At 36.9% G+C, this 27,525-nt stretch overlaps 1 protein-coding gene across 2 annotated transcripts in view; it reads right to left on the bottom strand.

The window, feature by feature from the left end:
• Positions 1 to 27,525, bottom strand: part of NAV3 (neuron navigator 3) — a 247,066-nt gene that overhangs the window by 119,632 nt on the left and 99,909 nt on the right. For both annotated transcript variants that reach the window (XM_062492048.1, XM_062492049.1), the window contains exons 6-8: positions 16,638 to 16,706; positions 13,842 to 13,981; positions 5,764 to 6,799 (exon numbers count right to left, since the gene is read on the bottom strand). In XM_062492048.1, the coding sequence (XP_062348032.1) occupies positions 5,764 to 6,799; positions 13,842 to 13,981; positions 16,638 to 16,706 (1,245 nt within the window). The remainder of the gene's footprint in view (positions 1 to 5,763; positions 6,800 to 13,841; positions 13,982 to 16,637; positions 16,707 to 27,525) is intronic.

Genomic DNA, 27,525 nt, shown 5'->3' with positions numbered 1-27,525 from the left:
ACACCAGTCCTGCCTTTCCATGCATGATGGCCAAGGCCCCAGTTTTCTCTGGAGTGGAGCTTAGCACAGATGCACTGAGAATGGTGAAACACTAGACTAGGTGTGAAAGATTTCCAAGTAAAATGATGTAGGATTTGGGGAACAAGGAAGACCAGGTACACACTGGGTACCAAAATTTCAAGTTGCATTGCTGTGGGCCCATTGTGGGTTGTGATACAGTGGACTAAGAATATAAATGCCTCTTCTAAGTTTTTAAAAATGGGAAATTAATTTGTGAGGCTTGTCTTCTATACTTCTGGCTTTAATGTCTTTCTGTAGGATGCATTAATCCTATGAATGACTCAAGTCATCACTGCAGGACTGCAGCACAGATTAACCTCAAAGAAAGTAAACAGCAAATTAAGTGGTCTTCTCATTAACCTTGCACACTAGCCTTAATGAATGATCCTCTATCCTCTACCTATTCACAGCCCACTGCCTTAAAAATAATTAAATTTCTCTCTTAATATAAAGAAAAGGGAAAAGAATTTCAGTTTAGTCAAAGCCAGCCCAGTGATATTTCTTCAGTGCTGTGCATCTACAGTGCAGGTTAATTTAGGCAACCTTCATGAAAACAGGACAAACTGATTCTATTTTAATCATGACAATCAGAGAATATATTTATCTCCAACCCACTGAGTTACATGCTACCTATATGTAAGAGCAGCAAACTCACTTGATGGTACAAATCCTTCTCTCAGTCAGACCTGCACAAGCTTATTAATTCTGATTAAAATGAGCCTGTATGGGGTAATTAAGAACAGAATTTAAAACACTACTTAATTAGTGGTCTCTAACACAGTCATTTCCTGCCTCTGACGAAATAGCCAATCTTAGATAAACACAGATAACATCAAAGATTTGTTTGCTTTTTAGTTGACATTCCAAAAGATGTCAGATGAATATGATGGCGTTTTTCCAGCAGCTCTCTGAGATGCAGCTGTCTTGAATGTGTATCACTGTCAGTGTAAGAGACTGGCAGGACCATGTCTGCAATATGAGCAGTTGAATCACTCTTGTTCAAGAATTGTGAGGTAAATTGGGAACAGATGCAAGGAAGGGCTACTAGGATGCTCATGGGGAAGAAGAAACCCTTCTGGAAGTTTAAAAAAACCCAAAACAAACACAAAACCAGAAAGATTGGATTTGGTTTAGCCTTATAAAGAGAAGGAACAGGATGGGATTATTCCCTCACATACTTAAAAAGAGCAATCAAAGAGAAGGAAAACACCTTTTCCAGTCAAAGGACAATTAATCAAATATGTGTTTCCAGTGATTTCTTCATTTATTATGCTTCTTCGCATCTCTTAAACTAACACCTCTACAATGGAAACTTCTCTTGCACAATAACTTGAAAGTCAGTCATGGAAAAATGGGAAGACTTGTCTAAAGAAGAAGTATTTGTTACAAGTAAAACTGGTGAGTGCCAATTTTTAGCACTGCCTACGACTGCAAAACTTTGGTAGTGACTGTTGCTTTATTTTCACAGCAGCAACATAAATAACAGGAATCAATAAAGCACTGCAGCATGAGTTTGAGTCCTCACGTCATTGAAAAAGTATGTTGAGCAGCATAATCTATTAATTATTAACAAACACAGTTAAACTCATAGAATGTTTTTTCCTGTAAACTTAGTTTCAACTCCACAATCAGCAACAGTGAAGTAGCTTCTGGTTATCAAAACTGGACATCCATATGGCTTCAAGAAGCCACATGGTTGCAGGATTCTTGAAGAGTAGCATAATTTTTTCCTAAGCCTGTATAAAAACATCCCAAATAGGCATCTGGAATTGAATTTCACTGTACTTCCAGAGACAGAACCAGATATCCTCCTCCCCATCTGAACCTCCTGAACTGAACTGAACTGCTCTGAATCTCCTGCTCACCCTTCAAGCTATGGCATAGTACAAGAATTGTGTTAATCACCATGTATTAAAGCAGTCGGGAAGAAAGTTTTAGTGACCAGTAACATGTTTATTTATTACACTGATATGTCCCTTTTTTTTTCTGCCCTATCTATTGAATACTTTAGTCCTTACAGAATCATAAAGTAATTGAAAGATGCTCTAAGTGCCATCTGGTCCAACGACTTTCTTAAAGAGAGTCTGGTCACACTAAGTTGCTCAGAGCTTTGATTTGTTGGATCCTGGACATGCCCAAAGACAGAGATTCCACAACTCTCCACAGCCTGCACCAAGTGTTTCACTGACCTCAAATTTAAACCACATTTTTTAAACTTTCAATCAGCACCTCCCCTGCTGTAACTTGCATCTGTTACCTCTTATCCTTTCACCCTGCATTTCAGAGAAGAGTCTGGCAACATCTTCTCTACACCAACATATTAGGTAGCTGAAGTTACCAGTTTCTTACTTTGCAGGGACAAAAGAGGTGCCAAACTGGAATTTGTGGCATTAACACAGAAAGAATATCTCTGCAAGACTACAGTTAAGACACTGCTCAAACTTTTTCCAGATGTTGCTATCACCAAACTAAAACTTAGCTGAAAAATGAAAATTTAAGCAATGCACAACATAGAAGTGCAGCTTGGGATGATGAGTGGTCAGTTAATTCTCAGCAGCAATTTCTGTACTTTAAGCATTTCAGGCAGTAAGCAATTCCTGAGCAACACAGGCCCTGGGATTTGAGAGCTCTAGATTCTGTATCTCAGCCATGGGGAAAAAAAAATCAGCTAAGCCCCTACAATGGATACTGGAGTAGTTAATAAAATAAAGCTGAAGTGCATCCAGTTATAACTACTGAAATTCAGCAGGATTTACTTTTTTTGCCATTAATGTATCTTTTTCCTCCAGTCTGCACAATAGCCTAGTAAGTACTAAAATTCTCTGTTACTCTTCTGCATTTGAAATTTAAGCACTACTAGGCAGACAGCTGAATTCTAAGGCAAATTTCAATGTAAGTTTAAGGGACTCAGGAAAATAGCACAATTTCCAGCCTCCTACAATTCTGTCTAAGCAGAAGAATATAAAATTTTAAGTAGTGGCTGGTGTAACTTTAAACAACACTACAGTCACTTATACCTTCCTACTGTATCTCTGTTATCAAGCTTTCTGGCAAATAAATTACATCTTCTTCAGTCTAACATCAGTTGGACCCTGCAGTCAACTTCAGAGGGGACACATAGGGGACTGTAAATAATATATTCACAGCCACCTTTGAAAATAAATAATCATTTTCTGACAGAATGGAAGGATTTAAATTATGCCAGTTTAGATAATCTCAAATGCAACTCTGACTGTTGCTGCTAATCTTTGAAGAGAAGTTATAATCCCATATGAATGTCAGGTGCTTAAGAGGAATAAAACCACAATGTGATATCAGACAGGGCAAAGCACGAAGAATGCAAACCTGAATAGTGCAATATCCCACTTGAGAACCTCCCAGTAAAGCAGCATTTTCTATTTACTGTCCACTAATAAAAATATAGACTTCTTGAAAACATGACTATTAATAACTATTATAAGTTTGCAATACTTAAAGAAAATACATGTCAGTCTCAAAAAAACTACTTGGAATACCTCCTTTTCCTCACAAATCTACAGTAATATAATCTTGGTTAACAAAAAATATTTCAAACTATATGGTATCTTTAGGTAACAGCAATGAATCAAAAAAGCTCCAGCTTACTTATGCTTGTGCTAATGGTCAAAATAGATGACAAAAGTATATTACAAGATTCTGCAGAACTCTGGATAAAAAGCACTGCACTGTTATTAAATTTTATTGACATTTTTTAAAAAGACTGAAGTACAAACTCACAGAGCCTATATATTCCTTGTAGCTGGGAAACAAAACCCTTTTAGTCTAAATGGTAATCATTGTTTACTAACTCATATAAAGCTGTTAAAAAGCACACCTGAAAATTCTGTGTTATTAATTGTGGTGACTGCTTTGAAAACAATTATGTTGAAGAACAAAAAATGTAAATACAGTACCCCAGCTCTTTCTCATTTCCACTTACCATATATCCACAGAAATAAATATGCCGACTTTGAAAATTTGGATGTTTTATCCTTGGTTATATTTACATTTTTCTATTAAGTCATTGTATGGCATTACAAAGCCCTCGAGATTTTAAAGAAAATTAGTTACTGTGCATTTTTAGTTAGATTCTGCACGCAGTTAGAGAGCAACATATCGAAGCAACCTCATCAAAGTCAGTCTTTTACTCTGAGTTTATGGTATTTTGAGATCAGACACTGGCACTGAGAATTTATTTTCATGTGAGATTTAACTTCAAATACAGTCTCCTTTGCTGTTTGTTTGAAGCAAAGATGCACTTATTAACAAGAAATTATACTGGAAGATGGATGCTTCTGTCATCCTTTAAAATTCAAAGTATGTACTGCTTCAAGATGAAGCTTAAAACAAAACTAGGACATCTCCATCATGCAATGAACTGGCACCAATATGTAGTAAAATAGCCATTAAGCAGCACACACATGTGAAGGCAAAGCATAGCTCCTTTTCCTCTCTCCTTATATATGCACCCTAACACATATGTGGGCTGTCCCATGTAGCACACTACAAATCCTCTGTATCACTGAGGTTATTCCAGATAGTCACATGCATATTAAGCGAATACATATAATTGAAACTCAAAAGGCCCCACTGTATATTAGAATAAATATAACCCATACTGAGCCTTTTCTTCCTCCCATATGATCTTCTGAATTTATCAGTCATCCAGATTGGTTTTGAAGCTATGTTTAGTTGTGTGTAATGATATATATACTTCCTCAGAGCCTACTTCATCATCTCTTTAATCTATAGCCAAGACTGTCCAGAGTACTAGACACTAACAAAAACTGGCAGTATATTTTGCTTAATAATGTCATTTTATCAGATGTTAAATTTACCCACAACTGTAACTAAAGCCTTGCAACAGCTGACATCTGAAAACATTATTCAAATCAGCCTGTCGATCTTTCTACACTTTTTCTGTCTTCTGAATTGTACAATAATGAGTCTCCCAGTTTCTCTTCAACTGCTCCATCATATAGCAAAATAAATTCAGAGAAATGTTGTTACAATTAACTATTCATTCTTCTTTTCCAGAACCTTGGCCCTCTGAAGAGTTACTATTGCCTGTAAAATTAACTGCCTGCAAGGAGTTAATCTACACCTATTTAATGTAGAAAACTAAGCAGGAAAAGAACTGCAAACAGCAACCTTTTCTGTCTACACAAACTGTTGAAATATTTTTGAATACTTGTAGAAGTTTGTATATGCTTTTTCCTGAAATATCCGCCAGTACTGTTACACATTCTGAAAACATCAGGAGTTTATTTTATGATATTTGAAAAGAATGGTGAATTATAAGCAAATATTATAGAATATCAGCAAATAGATGTTGAGGCTCTTACAATGCGAACAAGAATATTCACACTAGAAACCTGACTCAGCCATGACCTTTCAAAAGCAGCACAGAGAATGTACCACATGATCTGTATTTCTAATCAAAACACCCTGAATATTAAATGGCAAATATTTGCAGTGGATTGCTTTTGTAAAAAGTAAAGACTCAGAGTTCTTGTAAGAAATTGTTCACACAATAACATTAATTAAAAAATAATAATAGGGAAACATTGGCATGATGCTGTGACAGAAACTGGGGGATAACACTGTGATCCACCATTACTTTATCCATTTTAGCTCTCTTTCCTAAATGGAAGCACAAGCCCCAGTTTTCCCCCATGATCTTACCTATAAATGAAAGGAGCTACCGTGGCAGTGTTGGGGTGGCTGTATTGCTGTTGCTGAGGAAGCTGGACTACACCATTTCCTGTGCCTTGGCCACTGCCTGTAGCCACAGAGGCTGATAGACCAATGGAGGATCCTGGGGTGAGAGCAGCACTTGGTTCTTTCCCTTCAGAAGAAGCAAGACCAGAGGAAGGAGAAGCCTTCTCACTAAGATGAGATTTTGGTGTTGACTGGGACTGGTTTCCTTTTGTAGTCCTCAGTTTTTCAACCTCCTTACTCCCTGTGCATGCAGAGGAAGCACTCTGCTTTGCTGTTGGCACTTTTGATCCCGGTTTTGGGATCCCACTAGAAGACGATATTAAACTTTCTTTCTTGGCTGCTGTTGTCTTGCTTCCCTTTGGGATTAAGCTTGCAATTTTTGAGCTCTTCTTTGTAGATGATTCAATGACCTGATCCTTCTCTTCCTTGATTGCTTTCTCAGTGCAAACTTTGTTTTTGTCCCTGTTCTTTTCCTCTTTGTCCTTTGGCTGTAGCAAAGACTTTTTATTGCTGAGATTTTTGCTGCCAGCTTTTGGAGGGGTTAACTTCGGTGATACTTTGGGACTGCTACTTGTGGAGCCGCCGCTGTTCACCCCACCACTTAACACATCCATTTCACCACACTCTGAAAAGTTGTCATCCTCTCTCCCACTGTCACTGGGTCCTGAGCTCAGTGACAAAGGAGGTCTCAGAGCAGTCCTAGCATTAACCAGCTTGAATTTTTCCAGCATAGATTTTTGTCCAGAAGAAGGGGGCTTCACACCTTCAGAAGGGGGTGGCTTGAGCCTGTCTGAAGTTGGAGTAGGGGAGGTTGCGGGACTGGGCTGCTTCACAGACAGCATGGTAGAGGTCGCGCTGTGTTTGACATTCATGGATTTGCTGCGCCAAGGCTTGCTGGCACTTGGAGAGGGTATGGCAGAGACCTGCTGCTGCCCGGTGCTGGTGGGATGCTGCACATTTCCATTCATGCCTGCAGAGGGGTGAGGGCCTTTTGGTGAATCTGCTTTAAAAAAAAAAAAAAATAGTGGTATAGTTATTCTCCCATCTCCTGCTTGAAGGTGATGTCATACTCCCCTGACATTTAAAACACACTTACATGTGATCTAGAATAAACATAATTTATATGTGCATGGAACGTGAAGGATGCTAATAGAATACACCTTTCTTTCCTCCATTATTATGGTGTTTGATATTCCACAAATCCAAGAAAACCTCAGAAACACCTTTGTTACAACAATTTCATTATGTAAATCAAGACTTACAAGTTAAGATTTTATTGATTGATCTGTAATAAAGAAAATCTTCCAATCTCTTGCTCATAACAAAACACTGAAGAAGAAAGAAAAAAAAAAAAGAATGCCACAATTATGGTGGAAAAAAAAACTGGACAAAGAGGAGTTTGATGTTTAGTGAAAGAAAAATAGGCGCTAGAAAGCTAAGATTTTGGGCAAGAGAAGCACTCAGTAATATTGAAATTAAATGGATAAAATCAATAGGCCTAAAAGCAAAAAAAGGCTGGTGACAATACATTTTTTAGTTTTAAGTACTGCTAACAATATTTAGCAGCTCACTTCAGGAACTTATCCCAGTACACTTTCATAGGTAGGAAAAAGTTTTACCAACGATTACACCAGTGTCAGTACTTGAAAATTAGACTGATACATCATCTGCATGGGTACAGCAATGATAGTTGGTTTGGCTCTGAACTCAGGTAGGTACAGAAGGCTCTGGCACTTTCACTAGATTTGCATCATCCAGGAACTTCAGTGGATCTTCAGAATGAATGTGAACAAAGCTCCTTCTGCAGTAATCAACCTATGCCAATTAATAGCTGTGATCCTCATTATCATCTAGCCTTATTAACTAAAACACACCAACGCATGAAAGGGTTAAGCTCTTCTGTATGAAGTTCAGATTCCCAAGACATACCTGAGTATATAAACATCATCACTCTGAAACAACAGAAAAATGAAGTGGTAATGGCAATCAAATCGTGTGGTACATAGCTATTTCAGCAGCTGACATATATTTTTTTAGTGGACGTATCTTGCCGTGCCATTCAGTACTGGGACAGTTGGGGAATTAGATATAGTATATCTATATATGGTCTATAGTACAATGAATTCTGTACTACAAAAGGCACATGAAATATGCAAAGCAAATACGGTTTGTGTAATGACAAAAAGAATGCTTGATGCTTTGCATATACACATACTATGTCATAACTTGGGGTCCACCTGTCTGAACAATATCATAGATGAGAATGCTGAGGACAGTCGTCCCTTCAGCACAGAGTATGAAGTTATGCATCATTTTCATTTTTGCAGTCTCAGCTCTAAACCTCAAATGAAGATTCAACTACCCATCTGGAAGTCTGAAGGCTGCTAATACATTCAGGAACGGCAGGATTTTGAGAATACTGAAGCTGTTTTTCCTTTAACAAAGAGAATGCGACCATAGCAAAATTTACCGCTCTGAAAAGCACAAGCAAGTTCTAGTTCAAAAATATTTTTTAAAAATCTGAACAAAAGTAACATGACAACATGTAACATTTTTACTTGCTTAACTGTATTAGCAACTAGTTCCATTAACCCAATCACCTTCACCTTAACAGATGCTATATATTTCCATCTGCCCAGCATTTTTTTGTGTGCTCCTCAGCCTGGTATGCAAATGCCACAGTGACAAAGATGATGAAGGGACTGGAGCATCTCTCCTGCATGAATAGGCTGGGAAAGTTTGTCTATTCAGCCTCCAGAAGAGATGACTGAGAGGGGAACCTCATCAAGTATACAAGCATCTAGAGGGAGGGTGTCAAGTCAGGCTTTATTCAGTGGCACCAGCAATCGGATAAGAGACAACAGGAAAACCCTGATGCATACGAAGTTCCACCCAAGCATGTAGAAGAACTCCTTTACTGTGTGGGTGACTGAGAACTGGGACAGATTGCCCAGAGAGGTTATGAGGTCTCCCTCACTGGAGATACTAAAACCCATCTGGATGAACTCATGATCAATGTGTTCTGAGATGACCCTGCTTGAGCAGGGAGGTTGGATGAGATGAGCCACTGTGGTCCCTTCCAACCTGACCCTTTCTGTGATTCAGTACATGAGCTCATTCTAACTTCACAAAAGGTTTCAAGCAGCTCTGGCAAGTCCTGCTCTAAGCAAGAAAACATTTACTGGTAAAGCTTGCTTCAGAGTATTTTTTGTGACAGGTGAAGTTACAGCGTATTTCCTGGGCTCCCAGTTGCACCATGGAGGACCTTTGGTGGGCAGCTGCACAGCTGATTCCTTGGGACCAAGGCAGGAATTACGGCTGGGGCCCCTGTTCTTGTCTAGTGAGCCTCAAATGCTGTAAGAGAGACTGGGGCCAACTACAGCTGTTGGAAATTACTGCAGCCCTCAGGCTATCTTAATTTATACCAGGAAACAGCCAGAGGGATGACAGCTCAAAGTGGGTGTGCACTTGCACACATCTTGCCTTACACTACACTAGCCCTAAATACACAGGAGGATTGGGGTCTTAAGCTATACCAATAGCTATGCAGAAGAACAATTCACCATAAGAATATGCAAAGCTAATGCAGAATACATGTAACAATCTGTGAACAGTGGGATGCCATTACGTTCTGTTGTATTAGTTATGTTACATTTTTAAGGCTTCAGGCTATTAGCTTTACTAAAAAAAAAAAAAAGAAGTGTTCTGATTAAAAAGAAGAATGTCTGCCTTGCCATCTTTCCAGCTGTATAATATTGAACTCATTGAGGGGAAAAATGTAAAAAGAAGAGTATTTACTGTTTTAGCAGTAGCTTTTTCTGCTACAGGTATAGCAATAAAAATACAGGTTCCTGGACCCACTGGTATTTATTTGATCCCTGTGTCACAAATCATAAACAGGAACAAAGAATTATAGAGAACTTTAGCTTGTCATTAATCTTCAATTTAAAGGGCATCCTTAATATTTCTGCAAGGAATGTGAACTGCATGCTCACAAGAAATATTGACAACCTGTCTGTATGTTTACAGATGTGGAATTAAAACATCTATTCCCCCAACCTCCAGCACAAATGCATCACTTGAAGCTGCACACAATTAACTGCTTTCTGTGTGTTCAGTTGGGCTTGGCTTTAGCTACTCATTACATGAAGCCTGTCCCCACCTTGTGGTGATTTTGAGACAGAATGAACCCAACCTATGAAAAGGATTTCTTATTGCTGTAAACTAAATTTTACAAGAACTCAGTCTTCTGTTTTGGGCTTAGCCCCTTATTCCTGAGATACATAGTCAGCTTCTGGTAAAAATGGTTTTGCATTCTGCTTGAGAACTCAGTGCTTCAGAGCTAAGCCTCTGCTGTAAAAGCACAGCAGAAACACAACATCTCAGATGTTCAATGCAAAAAAAGAAATTTCTATCATAACTCAGCAAGACCATGATGATCAAACAGACATTTTCAAAACCACTTTTCATAGGCTGTTGAACAAAACAAGGATATGTGAAGAGCTGAACTTGGGCCCAGTACATAACCAACCTCCTTTGTCTTCTCATCCATGACCTTTACTGTGTTGCATGCTGCTGGAGAAGGCAACCCATTAACAACAGCTCGTCCACTGCAGTGAAATTACTTATGATAATCTAAATATTCTGTAGCAGACAGGTGTCCAGATTATTCATTTTTAGTCAGTGACTATAAAAAAAGGTTAGTAGAAAATGGAAGAGTTACAAGGGGGTGCTATAAGAATTTTGAAGGGGGATTTATCTAGTGAGATTTGAATAATTCAGCTTGTTCAACTCTCTAATTATCCATGAGAAAGTAGCTACCCCTTGTCAGCACAAGAGGAGAACACCACCAGGGACAACTGGAAAAACAGTGGCAGCAGAAGAAATATACACAAACTAACTATAGATGTACATACTGCACAGAGGTGAACAATTTGCATCAGCATTATCACACAACAGAGTTCCAAGGCAGAGTTTCTCAGAGTTCATACGGCCAAAATATGATAAAATGTTAAAACATATGTTAAAACTGAGTTTGGAGAAAACAGAAACCCCATCTTACATCACTAAATTATATTGAAAAACTGGAAATACAACTCCATGACATAAGAGACATTCATCAATGTTGAAATACACAGTTTCTAAGATCTGAGGGGTAAAGATTTGTTTTAAAAATGTGGCATGAATTAGAACATTATTTTACTGCTGTACTCAAAATGCACTCTTTTTCCACTTTACTAGCAAGCTGAATAATTACTTCATTTAAATAGTTTCATTTTCCTAGTTTTATTTCTATCTTTATGTTATTAAATCAGAGGCAGATAAATCTGACGTGTCTGAAAAGCAGGAATTGAAATTTGAAATTGATCTATAAGCTGCAAAGTCCAGCAAAAAAACCAAAACAACAAAAAAAAAATATCACACTAAAGCACCACCAACAAGTTTCAGCTAATGGTTTGCTTAATGTTTTGGTGCATTCTGTGTTTCAGACTTCACCAGAGCTATACACAGTTACCTGTGTCACACAATGGATTGGGTCTGCCAGTGGAAACTGCTCTGCTTAGTAAAGAGCAAACCTGCACTGGCTCAGGGGAGCTAGCTTTTTTACTGAGTTGAACTACTCCCTAAGCAACATTCAAAGGAGATCCTATCAATGAGAGACTAAATAATGGAATACTAAATAAGAGGCTGATATCACATGTTCTTTTGGATCACCTTCAGGTCTCCTTTAACTCTGTGACTACACCTCCAGTCCCCACCGTGACTGAGTGACCATGTTACACAGGAATGGATTACAAGTACTGCTTACAACTGGATTTAAAAAAAAATCTTATGCTGTATATATTTTCTGAGGTCTCCTTATAGCACATTCAAGAAGGTGTACAGTAGAGAAAAATGTAACAACAGCGGTCTGTCCTTAAAGAGGTTTGATGGTCCCGGTATCTAACAGCTATTTAATTACCACAAGTCATCTCTCCGTTTTAGAAATTAGGGCATATAGAGTCTGCATCTATTTTAAAAAAAGCTGGTAAAGTTATATTGCTCCAAACATCTGTATCAGAAGCAAAAATTGAAGTATAAGGTCTATTATTTGTGCTGCACTGTAGGAAAATATCACTTTGTTATGGTATGTATGGTGACTACTTTTTAAAAAGACAGTTTTTATATTATTGTATATTATTAGTATTGGAAAGGCTGAAGTTTGTTTCTAAACAAATTATTCAAAAATCTCAGGTTACAGAACATCCTAAAATATTTTTTAAAATATCAAAAAGTAACTGGAAATCTCATTTTAATATTAAAAAATTAGTCACTATAATAACGACGTTTAAAATATAGCATGGTACTGTTGTTTTTCTCTTTTAGGAAAAGTAGAGCACAACGTACTCGACTACAGGTTCTTCTGCTCTTTTAGGATATTATGAAAGAATATTACTTTGCTACCCTTGCATCACAGCAGTCATTTTCTCTAATGAACTTCTCCTTTATACCCTAAAACAAGCTTGTATTTATCTTTGATTATCATGTAAAAAGTAATGCTTTTTCATTTATTCTGCTGTTTTGATAGGAAAAAAAAGAATACATGGAAACATCTCAAATACAGTATTCTGTAGATAAGCAGCATTACATCTTCTGTTTTACGTAAAATGAAATGATTGACTTTACAAAAAAAGCCTCCCCTTATCCTCTTGCAAGTGGTGACTGCACTAAAAACCTCATCAAGGTTCTCATTCTCTGCTGTAAAGAAATGGGGAAGTAAAGAAATACATCATGCAGAAAAGTCACATAAATGCATACAATGCAATGCAAGCCTCAGCAGTCAAAAGACAGTTTCCAGACAATGAGCTAATATTCTCTACATTCATGTCTCACCTTGAATAATTTCATTCTCACATATTTCAGTAGCAAACATGTCAACATTATGAAGCAATTCTAAAACCTAAACTGCCGTACATACCTTCACTCAAGTAGCCACATCTCCTGCTTCATAACATCTCTATCGCATTTGTGAACTATACAGTGTGTGCTCAGTTTTCACTCTGATCTTTTTGCAGTTTTAGCTTGGATGTCTTGACACAAACAAGTCCTTGATAAAATAAAGCCCACTATAGAACTATGTGAAACACTCAATCCTGATAGTAAAAATAAAGAAATAACTATTGAAAGGATGGTTTTATATCTCCAGATACAGCTAGGGGCAAAGCATGTTCATCAGAATTTTGTAAAAAAAAAAAATCTGGATAGTTGCCTGTTGCTTGGATGAAGAACATTCACTGCATACTTGTTCCTCCCACAGACCCCAAGGATGCAAACGGGTACTATGTATATTGTATCATTTTCAACTGGGTTCTAACCCAGAGATATGAATAAAATGCTGTTCATTACACAAAAGGAAAAAGAAGGGGAGGAATGGGATGGATTAGTTACACAACTCAGAAAGCTGCATTTTTGCATTATTCTTTTTGAGATAAAGCCTGAAGAGGCACATTTTCCAAGAAAATAGTGTCACGGTGAGAGAAATGGAAGAACCCAGGGTACGCAGTTCATTGTCATAATGGCTCCTCCAAATACCTGCAAAATTTCATTTTACTTGCAATCCTTTATTCAGTATTATACACACACACTAGGTCAGGTTCTGAAAGAATAGCTACATGTAACATTCTGATGCAAATATAATATTTTGATTCTTCTCCATTAGAGGCTAAGATGCAAAGTCCCCTCAAAATGATGGCACTATTCCTTTGGGTAAGAGTAGACTTTTATATGGAATAAGATTATAGGCATCCAGTATGGATTAACTTTTACTTTGTAAAAGTCCCCCCGTGATATTTCCATCAAAGATGGATAAAATATAACATCTCTAAAGTTTTCACATCTGAACTTAAACCCCAACTGAACCACAAGTCCTAATTCAGGCCCCAATTTGCCTAGGTATTCCTTACCAAGTCTAAATACCACATTCACTTCCTTGACCCTTGTGGATGATTCTTTTCATTTCTTTCTTGTTACAGAGAGTAAACTTAGTAACTTTAATCCCTTACCTTTTTCATTTCCATTTGCATATTGTGAAGGCTTGTTTTTGTCAATGCTGTTGAAACTCTGACTTCTCCGATTTAAATTGGAAGCTCCCTGGACTTTGGTACTGCTGCCTGCAGCTGGCACCCTTGAGGGTCCTGGAAGCCTGGAATAGTGAGAAAATCAGTGAGAAACCAGTGAGAAATCTGTTAATTATATGTAATACAACATATAGTGGAGACAGGGTGTAAATATCAGATCACAATTTTAAACCAACTAAACCCAATGAATTCAGGAAGCAACAACAAACAGGAGGATTCAAATTAGTTAGACTCCACAAATGAAAATTAAAGCTTATCCTCAGGCATACAAAAAGGGAGAAGTTGCTTTCTAGAGTCACAAGACATGTAAGAAGATGCTTTGCATTTGCCATTAACATTGCTAAAACAGATTCACCCTAACAAATATTAAAGTGCAATATCAACCTTTATTAATATGTCACTTTTGGAGAGGAAATATTAAAGAAATAGATTAGAAAGCACAGCAATACATTGTTGAGAAATATTTTGTATCTCTTACTCTTAAATTTTTCACAGTTGTGTTTAGCATAAAAGCTGGATTTTTAGTTATCTTATTCAGTTATTTTTCAGAAGGTTTTTTGCTAAAATACTTCCACCTCACTATTTTAAATGAAAAATACTTATTTTATCTAGATGATACAGATACATTTAGACTATACAGTTCATTTCTTAGTATTTGCTGCCACCATCTGAACCCTTACTATATGGCTATGCTAAGGAAAAAAATGTAGATTCTTGCTGTTTCTGGCATGTGCAAGCCTGCATCTTTTTCAATTTGTTTTGTACTGTAAGATTCCTTAATACTTTCCAACTTCCAACTTTCTGAAGCACCTTTGTGGGCACCCCAATTTCTTAGACAAAATTAATCGCTCAAATCAGTCATAGGCTTTTGCTATAGAAGAGCATCTCTCTTCTGCTTCTTGCATGATTTAATAATGGCAGTGCAAATTATACAAGGGTTATCCAATCCTGTTAGTTTCACTTTGTTATGAAAGAGCAGCATTAGAAGGAAGGAAAAAAAAATCACATTATAAAGAAGTACAAAACATTTCATTTTTTTCCAAACTTTTGTTTGTTTGTTTAATCCACTGGCATAACAGAAATGTTCAAATAATTTAATTTTCATTTGTAAACATATGCAAACAATTCCATATTCTCTTTCTCTACCAGTTTATACCTCAGAGAACTAATCCACTGGTTATTTCCACAGCTCATTCTGGCCACCAGCCTGCCCTGCTAGTCTCTGTGCTGAGCCCAGAGCAGACTGTCTCTGCTCTGCAGCTGTATGCACACTAACCTTTACCATGACCCGGGAATTCGAGTGATCTTCTGTTCCTTGAAGAATACACTAAAACAAACTTAAAAATCCATTTGCTCCTTCTCATTACCTTAATTTGACAGGCAGTAAGAGCCCTGAGACTATCTGTCAAAGGTAATGACAAAAGCAATGAAAAGGCATGTGCAACACTAGAAACTCATCTGTTCTGTTAAAATACAAAATAGCTGTGCGTATATTCTGTATGCCAGAATTCAAGAACTTGCCACAATAAGCAAATTATGCATGAGGTCATTTTCTCTACACACTTTCCAGTTTACCTCATTTGCTGACTTTCTTAATTGAATTCAGGTTTTAAATTGCTCTTGCAGAATCATGTTAAGCAGCTAGGGAAATGCAAAGAAGAGTATAACAAATAAGGGACAAGTCACATACCTCTGAACAGGCTTCGGAAACACTGCCACAGATTTAAAGTATTAGACAATAAGACTGTTATCTTTGACATGTTGAATGTGGACAAGACAGGAGCATCAGAAATAAGGAAAACAAAGACCTAGAAATGCAGGTGCAAAGCAACTGGACTGTGGTATAGCTCATTTCAAGCTATCACCAGCAACTCATATTGTGTTAGTGTTCTAAACTGCAAAACCCAATCTTTATTGTAGATTATGCAATTCAGAGTTCATTAGTCTCACCAATGAACTGTACAGCAAAGGTATAATTAATGAACACATTAATTATCCCCCTTCTCTTCCCCCCCCCCCCCAAAAAAAAAAAAAAAAAGAAAGCTAGAAAAAAGAGTAAGCTTTTAGACCTCAGCTTCTTTCTTCTGCAACCTGGCTTGTAGATTTTAGTGCTCATGAAAATGACAGACTAAAAGTACTGACAAAATCTGAAACATGTCAGCTCCTACACACAGTTCTGTCAAATTCACTGCCAAAACAAAGCCTTTCATTCATGGGGACTGTGTTCAGTCTACCCTTGATGGAACAGAAGTCTTGGAAGTAATTCTCTTTTTCTGCTTTATTTTGCTTCTGTGTAAACTTGACTCTGTGAACTCAAACTTTCAGGTGGGTTTGCTATATATGCAAAACATCTAGTGGGAACTGGGGTAGACTCCCAAGCTTCTTTTCACTCATGACTAAAGTCAAGAATTGAGCCGCAAGTACAGAGCACTAAAATCACCAACTAATTCTTCACATCCAATATTTTACATGCAGGATACAAAGATGCAAGATACGTAACAACCAGAAATATTGCTAATATATAGTACAAATCAGCCAACTGGCCAAAAGCCAATTAATACAAGGCTTTTCTGTGGCAAAGCTCATCATTCCAAAGCTTGCACACATAACAAACATTACACATTGCTTAGTGTCTGCTTAAATCCAAAGGATAAAATATCAATGGGCATATACTTGCTTGAGTATCACTAACAAGCAATAAATTAGAGATATTTAACTGACCTAGAAGCCTTTTTTTGACTGGTTGCAATTCCACTGTGATTAGACTGAGTTGCATATCTGGCTGTGAGACTGTATGAGAAGAAACAGAGAAATTGAATTAAAGAATTTCTTTGAATATGTATAGAAAGAACACACTTACCAGCAATGAGTTAATGAATGCAAATTGAACATGGAAAGAAAATGCAAATTAACCGGCAACAATATGAAACAATGTAAACATGCAGATTTTTATGAGATGCAATGAACAGGTTATGAAATAATGGATATTGTTATAAAATGTCTCATTTGCTAAAAATTATCTTATGAATAGAAAAAGAGAGCAAATTTCCACAGTGATCGAATTCCTGAAGTATAGCTCAATTCACAGAGACTGTGAACTTTAAAATATTGTAGTTTTTTTTTTTTTTTTTTTTTTTTTCTCCATGGAAAGCACTAAGCACAAATATACTCCTGCTGGTCTCTCCACCAACCTACTGGATTCGCAGTAGGGCTCTCAGGAACAGATTTGCTATACCAACTTCAATGTGGACTCAAAAAAATTCCTGCTAAAGCAAGGTGACCCTCCTGACAGTAGAGCTATATGGAAGAAGCACCCTGCCACAAATTTTATTACTGCTACAGCACAGGTCATGTATGTGATGACCCAGGAAGTGAATCAGAGGCTGAAATAAGAAAGTCCTGGCATGTGCTTAGACTCACTGTGAAATTCCATAGGAAAATGCACCTTTGTCTATTAAGGCATCCAAGAAGCATTTCTGCAACAGAAAACATGCTATGCTACAGGGCTAAAATTTTTGACACCCAACAATCTGGCAGCACTAGACAGCAAATTACTTCCTCTAATCTTTTAGACATTTGCATAGGGGATATATCAAATGTATGGCCAAGGTACAGCTTTCTGTCAGGTAATTTCAGTTTACATAGACAGGTGCATCCTTTGAGATGCACACAGTCTAAGGCTGTAGACACGTGCCTAAGCCAGGTTCAATCAAAACATCAAATTCCGTGGATTATTAAGGAAGTCATAGACAACTGAGTAAACAGAAACTCTGGTAGTCACAGATGTCTTGTTTGTCAGTTCTGCATCTTCCAGCAATTCTTCTGAGTAGCATCAGAAACCACAGTGCTCTAGTCCCAGATTTGTACACTGGCAGCACTTTTAGGAAACACCTGATGGTGTTGAGTTGACCAGAACAGTGTTAAGAATTCCTGCCACTCCACTGAAGCAGCCAGACCTGAGTGTAAACCAGATGGGAGAAGCTGTCAGGTACAAAAGGTCTTCCCTTCCTTAGCACTGCAGTGCTGAAAAGGGGCAAGCAGAAGGCACAAACCAAGGGACAACCTGAGACTGAAATGGGAAGTGAGATTATTGCTACTTTACTAAATTTAACCCAAATAAAGGTTCTTTTGATGAGATCTTTAGCTCATGGGGTTTTTGGACTTTTTTCCCAACATATTTAAATTGAAGGAATCTAGAAATGAATAGCTGGTCTAAAATAAAAAACTTGTGAGAAAAATTGTATGTCAAATAAAACCTTAGTGCACTTTGGCTGTAAAAGGTGGAATGATACACAGTACAATCAACACAGAAAGTTAAATGGGATAAAAGAGTGAGTAGGTTCCAGTGCCTTAGTGTATCATAGCACTTCCACCTCAAACAACACATTCCAGAGTAAAGTGAAAGATAAAAACTCTTAATCTCAGTGTTGATTAAACTAGCCCACAGACTTTTAATAGCAATAAAAATATATCTATCTGATAATGCTTGCTAGAATGCTTCCCTTCTGTGCCTGTTACTTGATATTCCATCCACTATCAAATTCATGAAACACCAGCCTATAGATTACTTCCAAACTTTCCAGACAGACTTGACAGGCATTGATGAAAGTGTCAACGTCAGCAAAAAATGAGTGGTAAAGCATGATTTCCACTGTGACTGTGTAAATTTATTTTCCAAAGTCAAGTGACAAAAGAAAGGCAAAAAGAGAAATTAACAACTCATAAAGCAGGCGCATCAAGTACCTAATGATTTTAGGTTTTCCGTGTCAATTAGCTCTGGATGTGCTGATCCCATGAAAGCTTTGCATGGATGCATTTCCCAGTTGCTGGCCTCACTTTTATGAATGTGAACTGCAACGCTGTTTCAGACTAGACTTACCTAGCCACTCTTTTAAATGTATAAATAAATATTTACCTACAGCCCTCCATCTTACCGGATAATTGTCTCTGCGTAATATCTGTCAGTCAGGAAAATAAACACATTTTGTTTAAAAGTTATTTGTAACACTTACAAATCCACACTGTGTTATAGTAAGTATGTATCTGCGTTAGGGGTAATGGATCTGGGCATACCCAACAGTACCAGTTTAATGTTACAGCATTTGGGACAAGAAAGGCTTTACTTGTCAGAGGGCTGGAAAGGGGGATTTTGAAGGCCTCTGATTCTCAGCTGTCTACTACCAAGACCCTTTCCACTGTCATAATACTCATATCAGCAATCATCTACACCATGTACACAGGACCAGACATCATGCTTAGGTCTCCTCTTCCAAATAACACATAGGGGAAGTGAGGTAAATGCTGTCCAAAACAGGTAAAATGGCATATAGGCATCTGATACCAAATCCTTAGAAATAATCTGGACCCTGCAAAAATAACATGGACTCTGTCTTCCAGATGGAAGTCATCAATATTTTTTCTTATAAACCAGGGAAACACTAGTCAACACAGCAGGTATGAAATGGTGAGAACTAGGAAATTTCCTTTGCTGTGATGGGATGGAATAGAATGGAATAAACATCCTGAGACAGCCCAGAAAGGCAGTTCAGCACAGAGGTAGCTGAGGTAGTACTGAGGAGAAAGGATAGCGATGTTGCTGACCCCGAGGTGCTGGTGGAGAGCCCCATGTCTGTGTTGTGCTGACTGGCTGCAGGAACCAGGGCTTTGCACAGCGCCGCGTGGCTGTGCAGCACAGTCAGCTGCTCTGGGGACCTACGCACCATGTTCCATCAGGATGGGGAACTGACAGACAGCTCATCTGCAGGCATGACACAGCTACAAAACGGTCCTAAAAGGTGTGGAGGAGACTAGGAAATCAATATAGGCTACAGTATCAAATGACTCTAAGTGGCACTTAGGGACAGGTTTTAGTGGTGGACTTGCCAGTGCGGGGGTAGCACTTCAACTTGATAAACTTAGAGGTCTTTTCCAACCTAAATCATTCTATGATTTTATGAAGAAGGAAGGCAGGTTGTTTGACACTGGACTAAACTACCAGAAACTCTATCTTGCTGCCATACAGTATGTCAGAAAAGAAGCAGGTCCTTGAAAGTAGGTTAACACATAAAGCTGAAGGATGAAGCTTCTGTAAGCCTAAAAAAGAGCATGAATCAAGCTAAAAATATTTTAACCTCTGTCTTCAAAAAGTAACCCATGCAGTGACACCCTGAATATCATATACTTTTTATTAAGTCTTTCAAAAGATCAAAAGGATCATGTTACATCACACTGTCATTTTCCTATAAATGTTAAGAGTCACATGGTGGTTCTAAAATGCCAGCTATGCACTATGTTAAAATTAGAAGAAGGCAAAGGGTTTCGTAGTATGTAATCAAACTCCTTCTTCCTTACTGGCATACTTGAATTTTAATATGCTGTTGATCTTATAAAGTGCATTTAGTCTCTAGTGTGAGAGTTGTTCAAGACTTTAGTATTAGAAAAATTCTCTGAAAAATGACTAGTTTAAAAGAATGCTGTTTCAATCTAAAAATTTGCCCAGAAGGTATCATTTGACATGTGTACCTTTCTTCTTTTTAGTTTTTTTTTTTCTTAAGTAAGCTATTTAGCTGCTCATCATCCTACTGGTTGAAAAGCACAAGAGGCAACATTCTAAGGTACACTTGACTCCAAATTCCATGTGTGCCGGAAAAGATTCCACAGGAAACAAAAGTTTCCAAGCCCTCACCATTCCAGTTTGGGCAGGTAGAAGATCCCTGATCCCCCAAATGTACTTCGAAGGAACACTGAGGAAGAAACCAAAAAACTTGATTTTCTATACAAACAATATTTTTCAGACTTTTTTTCCCCCTTTTTAGCCCAGTCTTTGTGAATTAATATATGGTCATATCTACATGTATGTATCTATATAGATCTACATATATTTACACCTATACATATTTATTTATTTAAAATAAATATTTAACATTTATATAAAAGTTATTTATGAATGTGTATTTTATAGATAGAGGTATATTCTCTGTATATATCTCACACATAAATACACTTTTTTTTGGTTTTTTTTTTTTTTTGCATTCACAAGAGGAAATGTCCATGGTTCATGCAATTCTGGCTCATACACTGTCATCTGTTCTAAATTATTTGGACATTTCTCCTTTCCGCTCTTTGAAATTCTGGCATCTAATTCAAGCAGTCTGTCTCCAAATGATTCATGCTTGAAGGTACAAGTAAAATTATATTTTCAGTGTTTTCCTATTGTTCACAATTCCTAAACCAAAATGCAGATAACCGAGTTTGCATCAATATTTATGTTCCTGCAGAATACAGAAACTTTAATAAGAATAAATTGTCTGTCATAGTGACTATAGCTTTCCTGCTTTGGTCCATTCTTGCAGTATAGGTATTTTGTGGAATTCAGTGAAGGGGTACATGAATCACAATATTAAAGAAACAAAATGGATATCTAGCAGTAACTGTGTGTTGTGGTTTAGGACACTGTGCTACTTAGCTGCTGATCTTAACCTGTAGTACACCCAAAATACCATCTTTTAAACCTTAGTATTCTTCTCTGAACAAATTGGACAAGTGGATAACAGTGCGCTGCCAGAACTAGGATTAGGCCCTTAGGGACCATTTGTACCATTTTACAACCTCATCTCAATACCTTTTATCATCTTATACTAGAATAAAATTCTGTCAGAGTATCTGCACAGAATCCTATGCCACCATTCTACTTCACAGGTTGATACAATGAAACTGTAATAAAGTTTTGTCCTAGAGGGAATGAAAATGGAGGTGACAGAAATGCTGATGCTTTCACTTCTTCAAATCTATTATAATTATCTCTTGAATCTTTGCACAGATTTTCACAAAGTCCACATCTGCAACACATCCTAATATATGGTTGGGATTGCTATAAACCTGCCTCAGTCAAAAAATTATCACATGGTTAACTGTTTCTATTAACAGTAGTAAAATATGTCTGTAAGCATTTTGTTTGGTCTCCCCATTGACTTTAAAATGGTAAAGTGTTTTGTAATATAAAGAAAATACAAAGGATTCTACCAGCAGCTCAGCTAGTTGCCCATAAGTATTTTCAAAACAGAAGTAAATTCTCATAAGTCTGATGAATTATAAATATAAAACCCCCTTTATCTTCACTTCTATTTAATCAATTTTCCATAGGCAACGATTGCCAAACAGCACTGCCTATGCTTCTTTGGAATTTATATAGATTATTATTTTGGAGTGTTTTTGGCAAATGAAGAGAGAAAGTCATCTCCTTCACAGTAGCTTCCAACTACAGTGTTATTCCATTAACTGACACCTGCAAAACCACAATATGTAGAATATCAAATTTGTTGCACAGTCTGTGAAAATAGTAAGATATAACAGATGATAAAAAGGACTTACAGAAGCAAAGTAACAGTACAAATATAAAATTATGACTTAAATGAATGTAAAAATGCAAGGAAAAGACTAGGCCACACATTGGTATCATGAATTTATTAAGGAATAAATAGGAACAAAGAAAGAACATTTTGCTTCATAACAGGTAAAAAGGAATCGTCTGACAAAGAAAGGAAAAAAAAAAGAATGAAGACTGTGCTAATTTAATATGGCTACCCTTGCCTTTTGCATGTGTTGAAATTCCATTTGCCATATACAAATAATTATAGGCAACCTCTAACCTTCACAAGATATCAGAATTAAATTGGTGGCAGATCTGGGAAAGTAGTAATTGTCTGGACATTTGCATCAGATTTCATTTTCAGAGAATGAGAAGATCTAATCTATCTCAGTAGAGAATGATGGTAGAGCAACAAAGAATGATTGAAGGGAAAATAACTTCATTATAAAGCTTCTATTCCTTCGAAAGGAAATACATAAAAGATTGGATTCAAGTGCTACAAGAATGAATGGAACACTTCCCATTAATTCTACATGATCTGGATTAGCAACAGTGAAAATTACAGCCAAAGTGCATAAAAACTGACATATGAAAAGTAATGAGTGGCAAGGGTCACGTAGTCCAGACAATGACAATACCTGAAATGCACAAAATGAAAATTGCCACTAAACTGATTTAAAACATTCTTTTGAAAACTGCAAGAACAGATAATGAGAAAAGATGACAGTTGCATTTTGAACTGCAAACAGCAGAAGAGGCAGGGAAAAATATTCTTCTTGAGCAGAGGTAATTTATAAACAGAAGAAATCAGGGTAACTACATGTCACAGGTTCCTAAAGAAAATGTTTAGACATACATCAGATACTTTTCAAGGAGAAAAAACTGTGCAATAAGGGGAGACACCAATCAGTAAAGGACAAGTTTGAAGAATCCAACCCAAAGAAATATGCAAGATGGCAAAAGATACAAGCAGTTTATGAAGGACTGGTAGTGAAAATGTCAAAGAGGGGATGAACACTTTAGAAAAAAATCTGAAATGCCATTATGAGACCAAAAATGCTTTTTAGAGTTTTTATTTTCTCTCTAGACATGCCACAATCTGCTAGAGTGGTGTATTATAACTATAGAAGAAACATTTATTTCAGAACCTGAATGTCACTTTGAAACACCCTTTTCCCAATTATTTTAAGCTTAAGTAATGTTAGTAGATAACTTCTTAGAGAGGATGAGTTACACAGAAGTATATGAAAAATACGTTCGTACTACTGCTTTGTTCTATCTTTTTTACCTGAAGGTTGCTAGAGAGGTTAGTCATTTGATGCTGAGAGACACTAAATGCTTTATTTACTTGGACTTCAGGACAAATATGATGAAAGAACTTCCTTTCTGAAGTTTCTGTGATTTGGAACCTTGAGGACTGTAATGACTGCATCTTTGGGGAATAGAATAAAATGGGGCTATAGCTGATTTGCAAGGTAAAATAAAAGGTTACAATAAAATTAAGTACCTAAGGGCCATTTGAAGGTCAGCTTCCTACAGATCCCGGAAGAATCACATTAAGCAACTCATTCTGCATTATCTCCCAGACATATAAAAATACATCAAATTAGATTAACAGCACTTTGTCTGCTTAGCAAACAGGGAACAGAAAGAAGAAATAAATATTTTCCTATTTTTGCTTCTCTTCAGAATCAGTGATTTGATAATGATTCCACAGTGGGAAAAGCAAGAACTACCTCTCTTTTTATCTTTACCAAAAGCAAGTGACTATCAATGGGAAGAGCTAAGGACAGCAAAGGGACTTGTTTCATCACTTTCCTGTAGAGTAGCCAAGAAACACACACAACTATGTACACCTTCCATTTTCCAGCCTATGCCAGTGCAATGCACTCAGTGTAGACTACTGTAACCATATTATAAACCTTCAGAATATTTAAAAGAAGGCCTTTTTCTAAACAGAGAGATGTAATCAAGATTGCTATGCAGATTGCCACTATTCTGACATGGATCTATTTCAATTCATAATCATAACCGATAACATTTTAATTACTGTATTTCACACCGCACAAGCTCTGTGTCCAATATGCTTCATTTCTTCCCTAGTACTTCTGAGCAGCTGGCAACATGAAACCCTGCTCCTTGCAGTAGTTATATATGCAACTTCCTTTAGAAATCAGCTACCTAACTTTGTTTATATGCCCAGGAAAACAGGGTGCACTTTTAATTTAACAAATTTAACAAAATCCATCTGGACCTCAAGCTGTGCTCACCATTGCTGTACGTGATAAAATAGTTTGTCCGTCTAGCGGAATTTTTCTGGCAGCTTACTGAAACCAGTTACAGTCTAATCTGTAGATGAGACAGAATTGCTTTCACCCACATCTGTTTTCTCTTAGTGTCTGGGTGGTTGAAAGATCATCACCACAGATGTATTGCTCTGATAATGGAATCCACTACCAAAGCGAAGCATAAAAATATAATGCAGTCATTGTTGTCATCTATCTGCACTGACAGATATAAATAAGGCCACCAGCACTGTATTTTATAAAATAAATCTCAGAGCTGCAATAAAGTAATAAAGAAAGAGTGAAGCGCCAACTTCAGATTTTGAAATATTCAATTCCCACCATTAGACATGGAAGAATACAGAAAATTTTAGGGTAAAAAGAAATCAGAAATCACATCTAAAACTATTATCTGCCTTTGGTTACTCTGTATTTACTGCAGTTTTTTCACTAATAGTCTAGTAATTTCAGAGTTTTTAATTATTACTGGTGCAAAATTGTGATCTTCCATAAAAAAGCATGCTTTTTGCAAGGCAATTTCACTTACCATGAATCATCTTCCTTCCTTTTATATTTCATTTGAAATGTTTCTGTTGGCCACAGAACTAGATAGGCCAATGATACTCTTTCACAAGAAGAATCTTGCTTGCCTTCTGTATGCACAGTTTTCACAATTCTGACATTGGTCACAGACAGCTTACATGGGAATAGGAATGTCAGAGTATTGCCACACTGACCAGTTTTGGATAACTTTGAAAGGAGATTAATTATCCTCCCATGCAAACTTTGCACTTAGGAAAGAGTTTATCCAGAAATTGGTTTAATTACATTCCTGGTCTGTGTTGTCTCCTAGTCACACGAGGACAACCAGCCTCCTGAATTAGTTTCCTGAATTCCCCGTTTCTGCACAAAACTAATCCATCTAGTCTTGTGATATTCTGATTATAACTTCCCCCTGGGGCTTCTGTTTGTCTGCCTTAGCAAAACAACCTGTGTATGAAACCTATAAAGTCCTAATATAATTTGGTGCCTGTTTCAGTTTTTATTGACAAAAGGTTCAAACACTGCATGAAGTAGCTTGTCCTCAGTGGCACATGGAGGCTTGCAGATCAGTCACAGATATTGATCATTACTGAGGACATCATAACCTGGAAATGGGGATGAGTACAATCACCACCACCACCACCATCATCATCACCATCACCAGCAGGACCAGCCTTTTAAATTAAGAGAATGATGCTAGCCCTGCACATACAAAGACAAAACTTTCATGGTTTTCAGCAGGGCTTGAATGCTACAACCTCTGTAATTTGACCATCTTCAGTGTGACTTCTCAGAGGTATTTCTCTCTCCCATGTATAATCTGCGTTTCTCTTGGAAAAAGTGAAGGGCATCACCTTCTCATATTTGTTTAATAAAGAAAATACAACAGCTTTTTATGTGCTAGGAAATAAAGCTGAAATTACACATTATGCTTACTATATGTTAGCTGGAAGCAATGAAGAAAATAACTTTTCTTGTAGAATATTCTAACCTAAAACAACCTCAGTTATTAATTGAAACTAAGACATAGTTTCAAATATGTAAAGTACAATATGAAATGTAATTGATTATTGTAGATTTAAAAAAATGTACAAAGTCTATAAAAAGCATCCACCCTTATCAATGCATATATTTTGATTTTGCTTACATGTATGCACACATACAAGCACATGGATATCAAATGCACTTAAATGTACAGAGTGCCTCAAAAAGACATTGTTATTCCTCAGGTGTCTAGCAAAGTAAATATTAGTGAGTCTTCCATTAAAATGGTGCAGGAAAATGATTGTCACAACACCCTTGAAAATTTACTTAAATTAGGTATAAAGTGTTTTGATATTACTGAAAAACTATGAAAGTCCCAGTCACTTGTTAGAAGCTACATTCATTATCTGACTTCTGCCATAATAATAATTTTTCTGGCTCCTTTCAAAAACCTGAAAGAACTATTTCTAGGTAATAAAAGGCCACAGGCCAATTTAATGGGAACCACTCTCTGTAATGTGAATTTGCCAAATATTTTTTTCCAAAATGTACATCATAAGGGATTCTCTGCCTTAAGGCTTCTGCATACCAAACCTTTCTACAGTTATGTTACAAATGCTAGAAAACAGAAAGAATCAAAATTTTTTAAAAACATACTCAGAACTTCAATGTTAATAAAAAAGGCATACCTGCACAATAAGTATGTAGTAACAAATAGTTGTAAAGATTAACAATCACTATGAGAGGAAAAAACAGCATGTTCTACCAACAGCACTTCAGAAAAACAAAAAACCAACTCCATTTTTGATTGACAGCAGTTAGATTAGCTATAGAATTAATAATTTCATATGGACAATGTGAAAAATGTACATTAAAATACATTTCAGATTTTATCACTTTCCAAAATTCTCCATTCATTGAAATGTATAGGTTTCAGTATCTGTATGAAACTACTTTTTGCCAAAAATATTTCAAGGTCTCAAGTGTCCCACAGAGCAGTCATGTGAGCTCTTCAGGACTTTCTAAATCATGAGCTTCCCACAGCTCAGTTATGTGGGTTGCTTCTGTAATTACTGCTGACACACCTGACATGAAAGCAACCATAGAAACCAGTTTGAGGAATCATGTAAGCTGCCTGTCCACATTTCAGATAGCAAAAAGTGGGCAAGAAGCAAGATGAATCTTGCAAGACGACCAAAGTCATCTTCTCTTTTTTTTTAATTTATATTTTGGCTTCTTTCTAAAAAGCAGCTTTTATTTACCCATTAGCATATTTAAGCTAGAAACGTGTTTGGTAAATATTATAAAATAATTTTCAAATTATTTATTTTACTGGGAAAATTATTGAATTAAATGACTGCTCTGAAAAGAAGTGTTGGTAAGCTCACCACAGAGAATCCACACCAGTGTATGTTTATATATGCCCATC

Source organism: Cinclus cinclus, chromosome 4 (genome assembly GCF_963662255.1).
Source record: "Cinclus cinclus chromosome 4, bCinCin1.1, whole genome shotgun sequence".
Classification (NCBI taxonomy): Eukaryota; Metazoa; Chordata; class Aves; order Passeriformes; family Cinclidae; genus Cinclus; species Cinclus cinclus.
This window is presented reverse-complemented; position numbering and strand designations above follow the sequence as displayed.